This window comes from Musca autumnalis, unplaced genomic scaffold (genome assembly GCF_047663935.1).
Source record: "Musca autumnalis isolate F117 unplaced genomic scaffold, ASM4766393v1 scaffold_3, whole genome shotgun sequence".
Taxonomy (NCBI): domain Eukaryota; kingdom Metazoa; phylum Arthropoda; class Insecta; order Diptera; family Muscidae; genus Musca; species Musca autumnalis.
The window spans coordinates 724,123-743,705 of record NW_027411866.1 but is presented as its reverse complement, the minus strand read 5'-3'; the positions used below and the strand labels follow the sequence as shown (position 1 = coordinate 743,705).

Sequence of the window (19,583 nt, the reverse complement as noted above, 5' to 3'; positions counted from 1 at the left end):
CCAACCGGTGGCCAAGAATCTGGAAAGAGAGACATCAGGTGAATCAAATGAAAATAATTCCGTCAATCACGAGGCGCCGCTGGCAGGGGATGAAAACGATGGTCCCACTATCTCTATAGCCATAGTCCAGCAGAAGAATCACAACTTAACGGTTAAAGGCTTCGTCAATGGTGTATTGCGTACCTTGACATTGGACACCGGTGCAACAAAGTCCATTATTAGACCGGATTTGGTGAAAGGGAAGGTATTGCCGTTAAATGGAGTCAAATTGAGAACGGCCACAGGCGAGACTACAACGGTGCATGGAAGGCCTACCAAAGGCTGAGCATGGGTAGAAAATCTGTAAATTTCGATTTTATAGTGGCCGATATTGTGGACGAAGTCATACTTGGTGTAGACTTCATGATTGCCTTCGATATCAACCTGGACATAAAGCACCGTGTGATGACTTGGTCCAATGTGGAAATACCGATTAATGTGGGCTACAAAGAGAAGAAAAGCATGTGTCGCCCTAGCGCAGAATCTGACGAAATCGCTGTAGATGTCCGTACGCTGAAGGTGGAAGCCGCCGAAAAATGGCCAGTACGAAAGCGGAAAAATCTCGCAACGAGGAGGAAAAAGCGAAGATGTACGTCGAGGGAACGTCCATCGAAAAGCGACCGTACAACAAGGAAGGACAAGTCCGATGAAGACCAGGTGGCACTTAGGAAGGTGACCACAAAGAAAGAAGGTATAGCGTCACGATTCCTGGAGAGAAAGCAACATCGTCCAGTAGAGCAAAAGTCCAAAGCTGACGCAGTAGAGGTTACATCTAAATTAGTTGCCACCACTATAGAACGAGAACTGCATCTAGTCAAGAGGAACAGGCTTAAGCGGGAGGCAGTGTTACCAATGCCCATACCACCGAGAGGGAACTGTGCCTATTCGGGACGAACAGGCTTAAGCGGGAGGCAATGTTACGAATGTAACTGATAGGTTTAAGTTAGTTTAGTTTAATTTCCGTTAATTTAAATATTTGAATTGTAACGTAAAGTTTTTATTACGCAGTTACTTTATTTAAGCAACAACAACTACCATGTAGAAATCTCTTCATCATTCTAGTTCTTTACCTTTCATTAATCACCCTTATTACGGTTGGCGTTGTCGTAGGCGTTCAAGTGTCGTAGACGTAGTCGTAGGCGTTGTCGTAGTCAATAATTTTTGGTATTATGTAAAATTTTCGACTACGTCTGTTTTGTAATAGATTGCAAAAATACAGGGTGTTGAAGATTATTAACATTTTCGACTATTACACGCCACCCTGTTATAAAAAAAGAAAACAAAAAAATAGAGTCAGTTAAAATAAAAAACAATTATTTATTAATAAACCATAAAAATGTTAAGTGTGGGTTATTTTATATCTGACGATGAGGATGAATATACTCCGAACGATTTAAACTGACTGATACTCAGTTGCTGAAATCCATTTCTGTGAGGGGTATTTGTGACTTGTGTGCAGGGATCCTGGTTCACTTGGACCTGTTGCTCATTTTCATGAGTGATTCCTATGCTTACAGGGGTTATTGTGCGGGGATCCTGATTCACTACGACCTGCGGCTCTTTTGCATGAGACCTGCTTACGCTTTGGGGAGTAACTGTGCAGGGATCGTGGTTTTCTAAATTTTCATGGATTATACATGCTTCAAACAGTTCTTCCTCAGTGGTTGTTTCTCGAAGCGTTGAAGGCTGCTGGATTCCAATTGACTGATTGCCCGCGTTTACAATTGTATCCAATTGTAACATGCTTGATGCTGCTTTTTCCGTGTCTGTTAGTATGTACTGCTTGAAGGATCCTCCACCTGTAGCACGACATTCCGCCTTATTGTGAACTAACTTCTTCCTTAACTTAAATTTGTAGTCAGCCCAGACTTTCATCCGACCCTCACCTGTTCGTACTGGCGGTCCTAAAATGTTGAGTTTCGTACTAATTTTATTCCACTCTTCTTTCACGCTAATTTTTTTATTCCATTGCTGTAACCTCTGGCCAAATTTGGATTGTTCTGCAAAATCTGGACCATTGTGTCAAACTGCTTTTTTGTGGTGACTTTTGTTCTAAAACATGTGCAATATTATAAAATTTATACGAATATATAATCTTCTTGTTATATAGACACATACCTTTTGTTTAAATCCATTTTATTTGTTCGTTTTTATTAACGTTTTAAGAAATTTGTCTGTTGTCGTCAACAAAATCTCTAACGACTAATTTCACAGCGTTTCTCGTAATAAAACTCCTCTCGTGGTAGCAAAATTGTAAAAGAATGGCATACAGAGTTGTAATATCTCGTATACGACATACATAATACCGATTAGTCGTTGCGAAAATGTCGTGTACGACATACATAATCACCCTTATTACGGTTGGCGTTGTCGTAGGCGTTCAAGTGTCGTAGACGTAGTCGTAGGCGTTGTCGTAGTCAATAATTTTTGGTATTATGTACAATTTTCGACTACGCCTGTTTTGTAATAGATTGCAAAAATACAGGGTGTTGAAGATTGTTAACATTTTCGACCATTACACGCCACCCTGTTATAAAAAAGAAAACAAAAAATAGAGTCAGTTAAAATAAAAAAACAATTATTTATTAATAAACCATAAAAATGTTAAGGGTGGGTTATTTTATATCTGACGATGAGGATGAATATACTCCGAACGATTTAAACGTAAGACGAAAACAGTTACGACAAGAATCAAACATATTTTCCATGACTGATACTCAGTTGCTGAAATCCATTTCTGTGAGGGGTATTTGTGACTAGTGTGCAGGGATCCTGGTTCACTTGGACCTATTGCTCATTTCCATGAGTGATACTTAAGCTTACAGAGGTTATTGTGCGGGGATCCTGATTCACTACGACCTGCGGCTCTTTTGCATGAGACCTGCTTACGCTTTGGGGAGTAACTGTGCAGGGATCGTGGTTTTCTAAATCTTCATGGATTATACATGCTTCAAACAGTTCTTCCTCAGTGGTTGTTTCTCGAAGCGTTGAAGGCTGCTGGGTTCCAATTGACTGATTGCCCGCGTTTACAATTGTAACAAGCTTGATGCTGCTTCTTCCGTGTCTGTTAGTATGCACTGCTTGAAGGATCCTCCACCTGTAGCACGACATTCCGCCTTATTGTGAACTAACTTCTTCCTTAACTTGAATTTGTAGTCAGCCCAGACTTTCATCCAACCCTCACCTGTTCGTACTGGCGGTCCTAAAATGTTGAGTTTCGTACTAATTTTATTCCACTCTTCTTTCACGCTAATTTTTTTTTATTCCATTGCTGTAACCTCTGGCCAAATTTGGATTGTTCTGCAAAATCTGGACCATTGTGTCAAACTGCTTTTTTGTGGTGACTTTTGTTCTAAAACGTGTGCAATATTATAAAATTTATACGAATATATAATCTTTTTGTTATATACACACATACCTTTTGTTTAAATCCATTTTATTTGTTCGTTTTTATTAACGTTTTAAGAAATTTGTCTGTTGTCGTCAACAAAATCTCTAACGACTAATTTCACAGCGTTTCTCGTAATAAAACGCCTCTCGTGGTAGCAAAATTGTAAAAGAATGGTATACAGAGTTGTAATATGTCGTATACGACATACATAATACCAATTAGTCGTTGCGAACATGTCGTGTACGACATACATAATACCAATTAGACGTTACGACACGCCAATTTGCAATTTTGGATACGACTACGCCAACCGTAATAAGGCTGAATACCAATTAGACGTTACGACACGTCAATTTGCAATTTTGGATACGACTACGCCAACCGTAATAATTGTAAATGTGTTTTTGTTTTGCTTTGCCATAGTCATGTAATTATTGTTTAGTTTGTCACCTCTTTATTTCTTTGCACTTGTTTGTTGTTGTTACGTCATTACTGTGCCTCCCCATGTATGTATGTGAGTATGGTTGTTCGCTTAGTGCGAATGTGTGTCTGTGTGTTCGCTGCACAGATTCGAGGTGTTGCCATATGCTCTAGATATTTCTCGAACAGGGAGACTTTGGGATATAAATTACCGGGGAAATGGCAATGAAGTAGTAGTTGTGTTTTAAGCGTTGAACTGAACAGATCGGTAAAAGAAGTGCTGCGTGCTAACTAGATACAAGCTGTGTGCTTAGTAATTAAAGTCGGTTACGAATAAGTGTAATAAAGTAAATAAAGCATTGTAGAAACGTAATCTAAAACGAACCCTGTTTTATTTGGTACAAATCGTACTGGGAAATAAAACAACGTCTACACGGAGATTAGTCAAACCTAATTCCGTAACAATAGTTTTTTTATTGTTAAGACTGAAGTAAAAACTCTGAAATAATAACTCAAAAAAACAAAAAATAAATAATTAAAAAACAATGATACCTATAACTATATTTGTTATAATAACATCAATTGATGTTATTCTTTTTTTAACAATAAAAATCAATATCAGTTTAATGTTCATTATTGGTCTGTTCCAGTACTGCAAGAATCTACTAATTTTTACTATTTTTTCCGATAACATAAAGGAAAAAATGTTATCGCAGTAAAAAATAGTAGCTTCTTGCAGGTTCTGGAACAGAGCATATAATAAAAAGAAAGGTTTCATTTAATTTGGAAAAAGTTTCATTTCAAATGGAAAAGGTTTCATTTCAATTGGAAAAGGTTTCATTTAATTTGGAAAAGGTTTCATTTAATTTGGAAAAGGTTTCATTTAACCTGGAAATGCTATATATGGCTATTTTCTATTTACTTGGGAATGTTGTCCATGAAAATCCCTACTCAGCGACCCATGACTTCCCACTAAATTAAAAATACACATATAATGATGAATTTGGAAAACCACAAGCATTTATTTATTAATACAGCACATTCAATTAGACACTGGAAGATATTGAGTACATATTTCCATTGGCACCATACCCGAATCTGTTTGTTTATTTTTGCTTTGGCGTCATCCACAGAACCATCTCGTTTTTCCTTTTATAATATTCACTCCTTTCACAATTTGGTTTTATGTATAGCTATTTCCACATCTATTAGTACCGCACACACAATTCAATCCGGGAGATTTTTGTATTTTTTCAACAGCTCAATGCAGAAATTTATTTTTTTCCTTTTTGTTTTGTTGTCATCCACAGAACCATTTGCCCATTTGCTTTTTTCCTTGTTATTCTTCATTTTTATTGATAATTACACTGCAAACTTATTCCTTGAATGACGTTTTTGGTTCACACTATCATACAACAAACACCTGACTGTCCAACAACCACAATATTTTTTGTGGGTGCATGATGAATGACGTAAGCAACCGATTATTCGAGCAAAGCTGTCATTCAAAACTGGCAATGTGTACTCAGCTTAAGTCTAAACGCATATAGTCTGTTCCAGTACTGCAAGAATCTACTAATTTTTACTATTTTTTTCGATAACATAAAGGAAAAATTGTTATCGTAGTAAAAAATAGTAGCTTCTTGCAGGTTCTGGAACAGAGCAATTACAATATGAAATTTTCTACAATTTTGGTTTTTGCAACACATTTGTTGCCTAACTGTATGTTATGTTCCACGGTACGTCGTTCGTTCTCTATTCGTTGTTCGACCCATAACTACGAATAAATTACTTATTTCCCACACAAAATTCTATGAACGAACGACGATTTTTCTACGTTGTTCGATTAGAAATACTCTCTGAACGACGAATAAGTGTGTCCCATCCCTAACAAATGAGAGAATTTATCGAAAAAATTAATTATAACATGTCTAAATTCAAAATTTGTTGAAAACACAAACATTTTGAGAAAAAAGGTGAGGAAAAATTAATGAACTTAATATTTTATATAGACGCAGAAGGAAGATGGTTGTGTTTCCTTCTTAATTCCACGCACATTTCTTGTCCATTAGTTAAAAATCGCGTAAAAAATCAGAAACAAATACCTGAAAGTCTGTATACACAAATATTTGCTCTGTTCCAGAACCTGCAAGAATCTACTAATTTTTACTACGATAACATTTTTTCCTTTATGTTATCGGAAAAAATAGTAGATTCTTGCAGTTCTGGAACAGACTAATTGTTTTAACATGTCTCTTTAATTTCGAAAATCGAAACATATAAAAATATATTGAAAATACAAAATTCAGAATTTATGAAAAAAATGAATGAAATGTGTGTAGTTAAATATAGAAGATACATTTTAAGGAAAGTCTATTGCTTTTCCTATTCATTTTATGTATGTTTTATGTGTTTTGGGTTCAGATTTTCCTGAAAACAAGGAAACAAAAATGAAGGAAATTTTGTTTATGTTTCTGTTAATTACGAATGGTGTCGTGGAAACGGGTTAATTCGTCAACGTCATTCGACAGGCGAACAACGTAATTGAAACGCTCGTGTGAACATCACATTATCCAAATGACCATATCAGATATGACTATTTGCCGTGTCAATTGGATGTAAAGGATTGATCAAAACTTTTAATAGTTGAAGAAGCTGTTTGAATTGTTCTAAAGTAACAGTTCATTATGGCTTCTATCTTTGAAATTCACTCCGATATTTATTGATTGCACACTTCAATAGACGCCTCTTCATTTTCTAACCAGAACTTATAGTTGGTATTTACAATTAATTTTCTGTGATGTCCACACACTAAGCATCGACTAATTAATTCAGATTGTTCATCTATAGATTCTTTTTGTTCCGTGTTGGATTGCTTTATACGAAGATCACATGTCCGAGCAGGCACTTGGGCCAACGAGCAACGTTTGCAAAAAGTTCTTTTCAAATTAGGCTCCCTACAAGTAAAAAAGTTTTACTAGTACATTGATTAACTTGTATACCTACAACCATACTCACATTTTAAGCACGGACTTTTTTGCTATATTTTTACACAGTTCTCCATAGTATGCTGACAAAGAATTATTTTTCCCCGCCATTAGTGTTGATGCTTGATATAAAAAGTTCATCCGGCTAAAACTCTCCTTGCCTTGGAATTTCTGAGTTTTTCTGGACTGAGACATTTTCCCACTTTTTGTTTTATGTGTTATTGTTGCTGCTGTATTCCGAATTCGTATTTGTTTTGTTAATATAGAATTCGTGGAACAGTATTAAAAGGAAACAAATTTCTAGGGATTTGCAGGTCGCCTCGACAAATCGACTTTTGAATTTGAGGAAAGTCGAATATTTTTGGGAAAGGGTCTGGGGTAGAGCTGGCAAAAAATCGATGGCACTATCGATAATATCAATTGTTGTTTAAAAATTCAATATCGATAGATAGTTTTGCCTATCGATATTATCGGAATAAAAACCCCTAACCTGAAATCCATTGAAATAAATAAAAATTTCGCTGCTTTCGGTTATGTGTGTGTAAGAAAGTCCGTAGTCACACGTACTCATTTTTCAGTAAAATAAAATATATTTTTTTACATTTTTTATAAAATAAAAGTAGTTCTCCTTTACATTTCTGTGAACTACTTTTACATAATTTCAAGAAAATCCTTAACATTTCCGCCATTTTTATCTCCAAATTAATGGCGATGACAACTTAACGATAATATCGATAGCAATCGAAATTATCTAATGTTGGGAATATCGATGGTTTGCCAGCTCTAGTAACCGTATTATAAACTACGGGGTGCATTTCAGGATTTCGTGAAATACAGTGGATTTTGGAGCGTAATAGTACGGTTACACTAGAGTTTTTGCCGGGTTAACCCACTTCAAGTGGATTTATTTGACGTTTGCGCTATGGAATTGACATTTGAAATCCAAACGCACTGGGTTAATCCGGTTAAGTGTAACCGGAGTATAATACGGCGTTTATATTATAGTTTTTTGCAGGGTTAACCTTCTTTATGAGGATTTGTTTGAAGTATATACAATGGAAATGACATTTGAAACCCAGAACCACTGGGTTAACCTTGTTATATATAAACGGCCTATAAGGCTATGTTTATATTATAGCCTTTTGCCGGGTTAACCTTCTTTAAGAGGATTAATTTGACGTATGCACAATGGAATTGACGTTTAAAACCCAGTGGGTTTGTTAAATCCGATTATATGTAAGTCCCGGTCCACACTAGAGTGATTTATTTGAAAAAAATTGCATGAAATTATGCGTCTCTAGATCGACTTTTATAGTAGAGTAAAATCATAAAATTGCTGAAGTGGGGAATTCGATTTAAGAACGCCTAATTTCTTGAAATTTATTAATGAAATTCACGCTAGTGTGGACCGGGACTAAACGTACTATAAGTGTAAACTTGGCATTACTCTCGAAAAATGAATTCGAATTTGTACTAATACAGAAATCGATCAAAAATGCGACCTACAAATCCCTAGCAAAAATTTAAGTGTTGTCTTGTGTGTCCAAAAAACGGAAGTTTTAATTTGTGAAATAAAAGAAAGAAATAATTGTAAAATAAGGCTCCGAAGAAAGAATCGTAATGTCGTATTCGCGAGCTGATGCTTCCAGCAGTGGAGGAGGCATTTTACGAAAAACAACAACATGGCAAAACACGGATACGGAGAAAAAAATTGATCTATTGGTTTTTGGTTATGCGTGTAAAATTTTCCGTGATGATGAAAAGGCACTCGAAATAGACCAAGGCAAACACTTAATTCCTTGGATGGGCGATGATTCTCTGAAAATTGACAGGTTAATATTTGTTCATTCTCCATTATGTATGTATCCTGTTTTTTCTGTTTATGATGTCTGATTTCCTGGATTAGCAGGATTTAAGCAAATAATAAAGCCTCTAAAGTGCTCCTATTTAATAATACATATTATTTGTAGAGTTGGGTAGTCTAGTTTCCAGTTCCTTGTACTAGTTCCAAAACGTATGAGTAACATCATGAAATGTAACATGTGATATTAAGTATACGCCAGTTTGTTCACAGAAAAAATGTGGGCCATTGGAACTGCGAAGTGAGCTATATAGATCCATATAGTTCCTTCGGCACAACTCTAATTATTTGGTCTTGCCACCGCAGAAAATATGTATAAAAAACTTAATTTCTATTAGTTAGTTTTCTGTGTTGGTGCGTTTGACCTGCATAGGACACGGTCTATTCCCAGTGGTTCTAGATATTTTACTGGTCACCTTAAAATTTACCTTTAGACCGACGAATTTAACATGGGGATGTCATAGGGGCTCGTATTGTTTTGTCAGTTTGAGCAGAGCAGACAATTCATTACATGCCGCATAACTATAACGAAATGGAACTATACGTTCAAGATCAATGACATTCCTATGTTGAATTGACCAGACTAAAGCACTGTGAGTAGATTGAATGGTAACCAGTTAAATATCTAGTGTATATTACTGTGGAATAAAGGTAAAATTATAGATTAAACGGCTAATACCCCGTTTGTACTTAACTTAAAAAGCTTAACGCCGTTTAGTAAATAGGATCATCAGCAATATTTATTTATGAAATTTATAGGTAGGTACTTATAGTAAATATAAGAACAAGTAATGGGCCAAATACATACGGTCCGTTGTGTGACGCGTTGCGCGGTGAAAACAACAACCACATTTACTATCAACTAAAAATTACAGTTTTGGTAGTAAATTCAACTAAAAATATTTTTTTTTATCCTTTTTCTTTCACACTCCTATTTTTTTGAACAACAAATTTGGAGACGATGTATAGTGGTGTAAACAGTAAATAATTTAAAACAAACTGCCACATTTCTGTTAATGAATTAACAGTTGGGATGCGGACAATGTTAAACAAATACAAAATAGGCCAATATGGAGAAGTTTAACCATGTTTTTGGACCATTCTCTTTTGTGTATGGGCATTCCTATTATTTTGAACGAAACTGTATGTATATCACAACATACCAGAGATATATCACATACATATGCCGTTAGTTCTGGAAACATATGGTGTTATTTTCCGTTTTTAATAATGCACAGACGAACAGTTTTTGTCAAAAACACAAATATGTATGTTTCTTCAAAAAATTAGAATTTGTATTGTGATTTTTACCAAATCGACGAAAACCTCTAATAATTTGTGGACCAAAGGTAGGACAAATATTTTAAGACCCCGTACATCATTGTATCTTGCCTCAACATAAAAATTGAGAATTTCTGAATCATGATATGAAAAATTTCATCATCATGATATAAAATTATTCATAAGTTTATAATTCTTTTATTAAAATATATGTATGTATGTATTATTAGCATATTTAATTACAACTTTAACATAAATTTTTCTATACAATGCAATTGGCCTCATTAGGCTTTCTATGTATTGATATTAAAAATAAATTAAATGAAATTCTTTATCATTGTTGCCGCATGTTTTTGCATGGGAGGTAGGTAAATATAGGTCTTTACAAACAAAATAAAACAATGAAGAACCCAATTATTTGCTACACAGTAGTTTCGTTATCCTTCCTCTATAAAATTGTTCCAACAGAAGTAATTGCCAATTTCACCCGCCATACACTATCCGAGCATTATCCAAAATTAATGGCATCGTCCTTGAACGAAACTCTTACCTCGTACAAAATTTTGTCAGTATTGAACTATTACTATGACCTCTAGCATGATTATGGTTACACAACACACAATTAAATCTGTGAGATACATCTATATAATAGGCTGTAACTGCGTTATCTAACGACGTACAACAACATAATTGGCATCAGTGGAAAGATCAAGAGCTCCTTTCTAAATATAATTTACATGTGTGGAACATATGTTCTAGTAATGAAGATAGGACATTATCGTGAGGATTGGCCCTTAATTGTGGTCTGTAGTTTGATTACAATTTTTAATGGGGGGACAGACGGACGGGAGTAACCGGAGTGTTCCTTGCACATCGCATATTTTTTGAAAAAATAGATCAGGATGGAATATGGATTATATCGGTTCACCTCTTCAGGTACCTCCCACACAAAATTTCCCATTACGACTGTACAGTTTTTCAGGGGCAAATCTATACTTCCTGAGATAATGAAACAACAGCTGTAAATGAATTGAATTAAAATGACTGATGAGCACGAAACTTTGCACATCGTCAAATTTGTCTTAAATGTAAGTCCACGTCCGATAGGATTTACATTTATTGTCCAATCGATGAAAACACTTTACAGTTCTTTGTAGTGGTTAAACATGGAATCGTACAAAAAATTTTGAAAATCGGGTCAGATTTTAATATTAGCTATATAATGGACCCATGGAAACTTTGAGGCCCCAGTGGCACGTGTTATCATATTCCGATTGAGCTCAAACTTTGGCAATCGTAATTTTTAACAAAACTAAACATTTTAGGAGGAAGCCGCATAAAAAAACGACATCGATTTTTTCCCTTTGAGTTAAAACCAGTCTAGATTACATCGGACAATATTTGCAGATACTTTAAGGGTTGTCTATAGATCGTTTTGAAGTTTTTTACCAAATGTACTCCTGATGATCCTTATTTCGGCGATGTGTTTTTCGTTATAGATTCGTTATTCGTTATTTTTTATATATAAATTAATCAGTGATTCATGCTGATGTTAACTCCGTAGTTTGGGAAAGATTATGAGTTGGCTTTTATTCCATGAGTTGCGATGGCAGACTGGCGTCTTGCTTTTGATCGCCAGTCTACTTTTGGAAGTATTATATCTTTGTTGACACTGCACTTTTTCCAACAATATATACAATACTATAGAGTTCAATAATTGAATGGTGTTGATTTGTTAGAGGGATAACAGGATATGAGCTTTACTATTTCCTGCAATCCACTTCAGGATATGCCATAGGAATAACAGCCTATAATTTCTTTATATTTTTTGTACAAATGTTCCAGATAGTTTGCACTGGCCGGTACGTATTCAACATTAATTACAACTCATCAGACTACATAGTCATTAGTTTATTTTGAATTGAGTTACAATTTCTGTTCTAATTTGTTGTTATTTCTTCTTTCAAACCAAAAATTTCCAACGTTTCTTGTTTCATCAACCGAATACTCGCAATCGGCAAATGTAATTCTATAGATATGATGTGCGAGGAGCGCTCTATGATCTTACACCTTACGAGCCGCGTGGTTACGAAAACCGATTAGATTATTTGAGTGCCGAAGAACAGAGGGCTGAACAATTGTGTGAAGAGGAACGATACATGTTTTTGTACAAAAACGAGGAAGACATAATAACAAAGCAAGGTAAGCTGGAAACAAATATGAATAATACATATTAAATTGTATAACTACGAAGCGTTCTTATAAGTCCTTGGACGATCGAAGCCATGCAACATTTGTTATGTTTTAAGTATATTATTTGAATATAAAAGCCGGCAGTTTAAAAATATAGAACTACAGAGAACACGTAAGTAGTTTCCAACAGTATGGCGTTTGCAGTTGGCCCTCACATCATTCGGAATATTGTGAACGGTACACATTGCGCTGTCAATAAATAGCGAACCGAATAACCATATACTTTAGCAGACAGGTAAATATTGCACATAATTCACATTCGATTAATGTTTACTTTCAGATTTGCCGATTCCAGATATTTTGGCATGTGGAGCCCTGCGTTCGAATAGAATCGTTCGAATTTCAAAGAAAAAACTATTATAAAAATAACATTTATTTTTTGCTTTCAAATATGTCTCCTACTAATTGTCTAAAAACATTAAATGCCTTCGGCTACGTTATTGTATGTCCTGCACAGTGACTCATGCTGAAATTTTGTATTTCTTCTAACGTTTTTTTGGGTTTATTTTGGGCATATTTGGCAATCATCCACCTGAACTTGGTCCGAATAGAGGAGGAGTTAAAACGCTTGAAACAAGAAACAAATGGTGGTGGCTACAGTCAAGTGTGTCATACATATGATGAGCCAAAACAAACGGTTCCAAGTCGTGATGAGTTCAGCAATTCACCGTCATGTGAAGAACCTGAACAAATCTTCCAGTTGCCATGCAACTTTCATGTCCCGTCCGACATGCATTTGGTAAGTTTTGGCAAACATAAATAAAACATAATCTCTTACTACATAACATAATTTCCTTTCAGCCCGAAACCATGAAACAACATGCAATTATTGAGAAAACAGCCCGATTTATAGCTTCTCAGGGAGCGCAAATGGAAATACTCCTGAAGGCAAAACAGTCCAACAACGTACAATTTGAATTTCTGTCACAAAATTCCATGCTGTATCCATATTACAAGCACGTAATAAATGCTATTAAGTGTGGAATATATCCAGAGGCATATAACAAAAAAGACACTGGCGATAATGAGGACAGTTCATTTGGAACGTCTGCAGAAACAGTTGTTAGCGCTGAAGAAAAACCTGTGGTCTTAGTACCAATGGTCAAGTACAAACCGTCGGCAGATTGTGCATACACCCAATTGATTAGTAAAATTAAAGGAGTGCCATTAGCAGAGTTGCACGATGAATCGTCAAGACAAAGCGCTTCATCACAACAAGAAAGCACAAACAATTCTCCATCTATCACTCCAGTCCTTTTGCAGTATAACGGTGCAACATTCATAACGGAGCAAGATGATGAGTCCGACTCTAGCAGTCGGAAGACCGTAAACAGTACTTTAATTAATGTGGATGATGCCAGCCCAAAAGTAGAAATCCTTAAGAATTCAAGTGCTTTAGCTTTAGCTCAAAACTATTCGTCCGACTCCGAAAGTAATGATGAAACTGAGGAATCTTCCTCTCCTCCATTCAAGAAAGAAAAAACTCCCCCAAATTTAGAGTTTCCCGTGCCAACTGAAAACCTCAAGAATATTATAGACAAAACTGCCGTGTATGTCATAAAAAATGGGCGTCAATTCGAAGAGACTCTGCGGAGTAAATCGGCGGAGCGTTTTACATTTCTCTTACCTGACAGTGAATATTATCCATATTATATGTATAAAATAACCGGGGACGTTAATGCCGCATCCAAGGAAAGAAAACAACGCAAGGCCAAGGAAGTCGCAGAAGCGCTGATGAACAAAAAGGGCTTGACGCGAGAAAAAAACTCTAACAGTAAGTACCTTTTACTTGTTGCCCACACTGCATGAAAACGGAAATTATGTATATTTTCATTTTCGTTCAGATCCCGTTTGTTTTTCTATAAAAACAAAAGACGAATCACCAAATGCAGCCCTCCAGCCACCTGTTTTACCACAAGATACAAGCGATGATGAGGAGAAGCAAACAACATCAGCCAACATGGTCACTAATAATCCTAATAGGCACGTTCCGGAACATGTGCAAAAAGCTATTTTTGAAGTCGAATCTCAATTAATAGCCCGAAATGCTCAAATGGCAGCAGCAGCAGCTTTAGCCTTTCGACATTCTAGTGGTTTACCGGTTAACAATTTGCTTCCGATATCAACCATTCCCGTGACAAACCAACTGAAACTGCCACTGATATCTGGATCAGCATCATCTGCCACAACAAAAGCAGAAGCAGAGCGTAACGCTATATTCGAGCAACAACAACAGCAGCGACACAAAGAACTGAAAAAGGGTATGTATAAGAAACAAATTCCCAAGGATGTGTAGAAGATTTGGGCTGATGTCTGTTTTTGATTTAGCTGAGGAAAAGGTCAAGGACAAATTGGCTCAAATTGCTAGAGAGAAATTGGGCGGACTTGTGTCAAAGGAAAAACAATTGCAATTGGAACGTAAAAGAAAAGCTATGGCATTTCTCAATCAGATTAAAGGTAAGTACCTTTCAATATTTGAATATCCACAGCAGTCCGTAGTCTCTGAACAGTACAAGATTGTCCAAAATTACATACCCGTAATCTGAACTGGGATAAGTGATAAGCACCTCCGCCTGGTACTCAGAAGGTCTCCCTTGTCCATTCGGGAATGTTGTGGAACATACGTTGTATGTAGGGTAAGCGCACCAATAGTCGGCACTTTAAGGATTTGCCTAATTCCAAACATTCACTATTCCGAGTAAATTTTTCCAATTGCTATGAACTAAAGCTTATATGCGTTGAAATTTTTTTTACTTTTCGGTGAAATAAAAAATGTTAAATTATTTCTTATAAAAGTTGAGAAAATTCGAATTTAGTGAAATAGTGCTTTTCTGCTAGTAATCGGCACCACTTCCTAACAGTCGGCATGACATGTTCCAGTAGTCGGCATGTCGTATTTTAGTAAAGATTTCTGATGATTTCTTTTATTTTAAACAACAAAGAAATCCCCTTTTACACAAGTAATTTATTTTAATCCATATTGCTTTTAAAAAGTAAAACATTTTAAGATTTTGTTAACATTTGGAATTCAGAATAAAATTCTTTTAAGGTGTTTACAACATAAATATAATTATTTAAAAAGTCAATAGTTTTTTTTTCCATTTTTTATTCAAATTCCAATTAATTTTTCATCAGCAAATAAGAAAATTTAAATATGTTGCTTAAATAAATAAGTTATTATATAATTATAATTATAGTCGGTAACTATAACCTAATTGTTGGCATGCCACAAACGCACGCACTTCACACTAGACCTAATCCTAAAATCGCATAAAGCCCCATTTTTTATTGAAGTTATTTTTATTAATAATACTTTGAAGTATTTATTAAACATATTTTTACAATTTCGAGCTAAAAACAATTGACAAAGCGCAAATTTTTCACCCTATGCTGACTTCTGGCAAACATTACATTTTGATGTCCCTAAAGTCGGCATCAGCTTAAATGACCGAATTACAATAATTTTTAATAATTTCTTTTTCTAATGTGTTCTTTTGAATATTATCTACCATCACAACAAAAATGTTATTCAAAAGTTGTTTTTTGCAATATAATTATAGACATTATTATGTTGGCGTCTGCACTAATTTTTTCTTAAGCGACATGCATTTTTGGTTGTGGCGAAAAACACTAACAAAAAGTTAAATTCCTATATAATAAATGGTCTAAGCTCAATGAAATTTTACACAAAGTTAGATGACAATATTATTGAAGTATTTTTTAAATCATTTCATATTTTGTTATAGCAATTTTTAGTTATTTGTGTTCAAATAAAAAAGATGCCGACTACTGCTACATGCCGGATTAGGAGCACTTACCCTACTGTACATTAATGTGCAAAATTACATGAAACAACTTAAAGAAGGAAATGTACAACTGGTGACGTATTGATGAGCAATCCTGTGATGCGATTTTTGTTGTTAGATATCATTATATAACGATATAACGATTTTAAAGTATGTAGGGAGTTTGACTGGTTTGCGAGGAGGCTCCATACAAATTGTCTGATGTCAAATGGTAATCAGACCGTTCTAAAACGATTTTGTATTTTGTTGTTGTTGTTGTAGCAGCATAAAAACATACATGGAACCGTAGGTTTGATGCTGGGTTGGCAGCCGCTGGCCGAAACACTATGGTTACGAAAGAACCCGCTGCCGTGGGATTGATTTTGATTTTGGATTTTATTGACTAGTTTAGTTCTTAAAGTACTTTGGACGATTCTGAGAAAGTTTTATATATTAAAAACAAAATATTAAAACAAAAAATGTGCAGAGAAACATAAATAAACATATAAGAGGGGAAAACGAAAAATTTCGCCGGAGGGATTTTTAAATAAATCGCGGTCAAAGTTCACATTTGTGGGGTTTTTTTAGGTTTTGACGATTTTGCTTAAAAACGCATGTCCTATCCAAATAGGATTAGAGAAAATGTTGTAGCTGTGAAAATTCTCTACAATATTTTCTTTAGTCCCATTTCGACAGGATTTGCATTTTCCAAGCAAAATCATTAAAAGTTAAGGCTAACCGTTTTTCTTTTTTCGAATATATACAATATATACATATAATTGGAATATATACAGATAACTATTGATGGTAACGGTTTTAATTTGTTTTAGCCGTCGCATCCGGAGACAATAACAGCGCCGAACAGATGACAAAGGCTGATAATGGAAACACTGAAGTATCGTGTATGGATGAAGGTGCTAGTGATTCAGAGGGTTCGGTGCAATCTATACCTATCACGTCCTATGGCCCGGAAGACAACAGTGAAGAAGAAAACACTATTACTACAGGCTCTAATAAAAATATTGCCCAATTGTTACCTGTAAAAGTGACACCGTCAACAAAGCTTGCCAAACAAATTGATGATCGCTTGCTCTTGACTGCCGACACTAATCCGACAAGAAAAAGAAAGTCACGATCAAGAAGTAGGACAAAGGAAGGAGTTCGCTCAAAGGTTGTTACTGAGAATAGACGACAATATAGGAAACATGAATCACCCTCCACTTCCTCAAAAGCAAGTAACGATGAGGACGAAGGAGGCAAACGACACAAACATCGATCAGAGTCTCTATCCAAACTTAAATCACACAAATCCAAGAAATCCAAGTCAAAGAAGTCGAAATCAAAGAAGAAATCAAAGAAACGCCAAAAATCGAAATCAAGGACCAGATCTCGATCGCGTTCACGAGGCCACAACCAATCCTCCGTACGCCATCATCGCCGCAATAGATCCCGTTCCTATTCGTATTCCGACGATTGTTCCAGTGACAGTTCGGATTGTTATGGGGGCGAACGCGCTCACAGAGATAAGAGACAGCGTTATGGCTAGTCATAGTCACAATCTGCCTTGCCCACTAATGCCAATGAAGTGACCCGCATTGTAGCATGTATGTATATATTAATGCTCATCATTAGCATGTTGTTTATAGGTAATAACATGAAAATAAAAACACTATTGGTTTGTTTATAAAACTATTAATTTTTATTTACTATTTTTATTTGCTTAATATAAATTGTGACGCAAGGCGGCGGACATAACATATTTAAAAAAAGGTCACTTAATCACAGTCCAAGAGTTGTTACATTCTAAAGTAATTTAGAATTCCAATTCCCCAGGTAGGTATTTATCGATAAGACTTTGGTAGTATGGCCATAGCGAGTCTATGTCTGGAACCTTGGCACTCTTAGTATACAAATCATATCGACTAATTAAGAAAAAAAAAACGAAATTTCAGTTGTTAAACTTTTAGTACATGTCATCACCAGAAATGCCTAAAGACGTAGCTAAGAAAATCAAAAGCAAAAAACGTTGTAAATGAAAACTGTTTTATAGAATGTCAATCTTATGAAGGCGAGTATTTTGGGTATTATCAGTCATGTACGAATGGGGATAAGTAATGAACCCAAAACCGGGGAAACACTTGGTTTTGGGATTTTTCATTACAACAACATCAGCAATGTTAGAATATTTTCCGAAATGCAATTTTTTGAATATGATGATAGTTTTTTTTTTGTAAATGTAGAAGCAGAGCATGTACAGCTTTATGTATTAGATTAAAAAAAAACGAATTTTGTTATTATAATTTTTTTTTGAGCTACGTCTTTGGCATTTTTGGTGACGATGCCGCCCTTATATCATGTACTTACTTGAAAATCAAAACCCACTTTTTGGTTTCTTCGTCTTCTGGTTTCGCAAGGTGTTGATAGTCTCCACCATTATGCCAAGGATAGAAAGAGTGGAAGCGGATTATCTTGCAGGCTATGTCCGGTAGCTTTGTCTTATTGTGTTTCAGCACTTGGTACATGTATTCATCGTGTCCCCAGGACATCATGAGGTTGTCGATACCACAATTTGCTTCATACATTCCGTATTTGGTATTGTACAAAGGGTTATCGCCATCCGGATTACCTTCGAAGCTATCCTTTCTATAAACTATACTGTCGCCCCATGCACATCCAACAGGAAATGTGTCGCCCACGACACACCATTGCGGCTCGTCATAGAATGCCATTATTTTACCCAAGTCATGAATTAAAGCTGTTAAATGTAACCAATCCAATTCTGGATATTCCTCTCTTGCTCGCTCAGCAGCTTGGAAAGCATGAACTATATTAGGCAAATCAATATCAGGATCAGATTCGTCAATAAGATCATTTAGTCTTTCCAATGCCTGGCGAACTGTTGCCTTCATAGTATTGAATTTCAGCCAACGTTCGTGACGACTCCTTACAAAGTCGACCGTTTGGTTCAAATGCATTAAGCGATAGGTTTGCCGTACGCGCTCCTTGAGAGGATCGCTTTCATCGATGCTGTAATCACGGAACTTCGATAGACTCTTCTCAGCAAAACTTGGCTCAGGACGTAACAATTCCGAAGGATCAATGAAATCGATCTGGTTCTAAGATTATATCAAATTTCAGATTATGCAAATAAAATTTATGCTTGATTTTCACGGTAACTACCTCTTGCAAAATGCGCATTTTGTATTATTTGTTTGCAAATTTCAGGTTTATTCAAAAATTAATTCGCTCTTAACGTCGAAACCGCTTCGTTTCAATAGAAATTCACTTTTGACATGATCGAGGCGAAACACAGCTTTTTTATACTTCCTAAGAGAGGGCGAGAGCAAGAGAGAGCGCGAGCCTGATAACCAAATGGTCTACAATTAAAATCGCAAAATGTTCTATGTAAGGTATGTGTTGTGTATAGGTTGTGTTTCTATAGTATAATTAATCGCTTAGCAAGTATAGAAATCAATTGTAAAGCGATCAGAATAGAATGGTCACACAATGGTACAATGGTTTTTTCCGATGTGATTTTTCATGACTTGTGATTTTGTTCTGTTAGT

General features: G+C 35.6%; 2 protein-coding genes and 1 long non-coding RNA gene across 8 annotated transcripts; 1 reads left to right on the top strand and 2 right to left on the bottom strand.

The window, feature by feature from the left end:
- Nucleotides 1–1,126: 1,126 nt before the first annotated feature.
- LOC141397642 (uncharacterized) lies at nucleotides 1,127–6,556 on the bottom strand. 3 transcript variants are annotated; one of them, XR_012411461.1, is made up of 4 exons: nucleotides 3,458–6,556; nucleotides 2,158–3,391; nucleotides 1,926–2,091; nucleotides 1,127–1,300 (listed from the first exon to the last, which is right to left on the bottom strand). It is a non-coding gene; the product is annotated as an uncharacterized lncRNA (long non-coding RNA). The 3 variants fall into 3 exon arrangements; XR_012411462.1 differs by lacking the exon at nucleotides 1,127–1,300 and having other exon boundaries at nucleotides 1,333–2,091; nucleotides 2,158–2,566; nucleotides 3,224–3,391; XR_012411460.1 differs by lacking the exon at nucleotides 1,127–1,300 and having other exon boundaries at nucleotides 1,333–2,091.
- Nucleotides 6,557–8,341: 1,785 nt separating this feature from the next.
- On the top strand, nucleotides 8,342–17,706 carry su(w[a]) (suppressor of white-apricot). 4 transcript variants are annotated; one of them, XM_073974197.1, is made up of 8 exons: nucleotides 8,393–8,669; nucleotides 11,825–11,841; nucleotides 12,015–12,181; nucleotides 12,784–12,971; nucleotides 13,034–14,006; nucleotides 14,077–14,493; nucleotides 14,561–14,689; nucleotides 16,848–17,706. In XM_073974197.1, exons 3-8 carry the CDS (start codon nucleotides 12,139–12,141, stop codon nucleotides 17,561–17,563), a joined length of 2,466 nt encoding a protein of 821 aa, XP_073830298.1. In that variant the 5' UTR covers nucleotides 8,393–8,669; nucleotides 11,825–11,841; nucleotides 12,015–12,138; the 3' UTR covers nucleotides 17,564–17,706. The 4 variants fall into 4 exon arrangements, with proteins under 4 accessions (XP_073830296.1, XP_073830298.1, XP_073830299.1 ...); XM_073974198.1 differs by having other exon boundaries at nucleotides 8,563–8,669; nucleotides 11,829–11,841; XM_073974195.1 differs by lacking the exon at nucleotides 11,825–11,841 and having other exon boundaries at nucleotides 8,342–8,669.
- On the bottom strand, nucleotides 17,694–19,357 carry Miox (Myo-inositol oxygenase). Its single transcript, XM_073974199.1, has 3 exons — nucleotides 19,198–19,357; nucleotides 18,382–19,133; nucleotides 17,694–17,939 (listed from the first exon to the last, which is right to left on the bottom strand). Exons 1-3 carry the CDS (start codon nucleotides 19,213–19,215, stop codon nucleotides 17,831–17,833), a joined length of 879 nt encoding a protein of 292 aa, XP_073830300.1. The 5' UTR covers nucleotides 19,216–19,357; the 3' UTR covers nucleotides 17,694–17,830.
- Nucleotides 19,358–19,583: the final 226 nt, after the last annotated feature.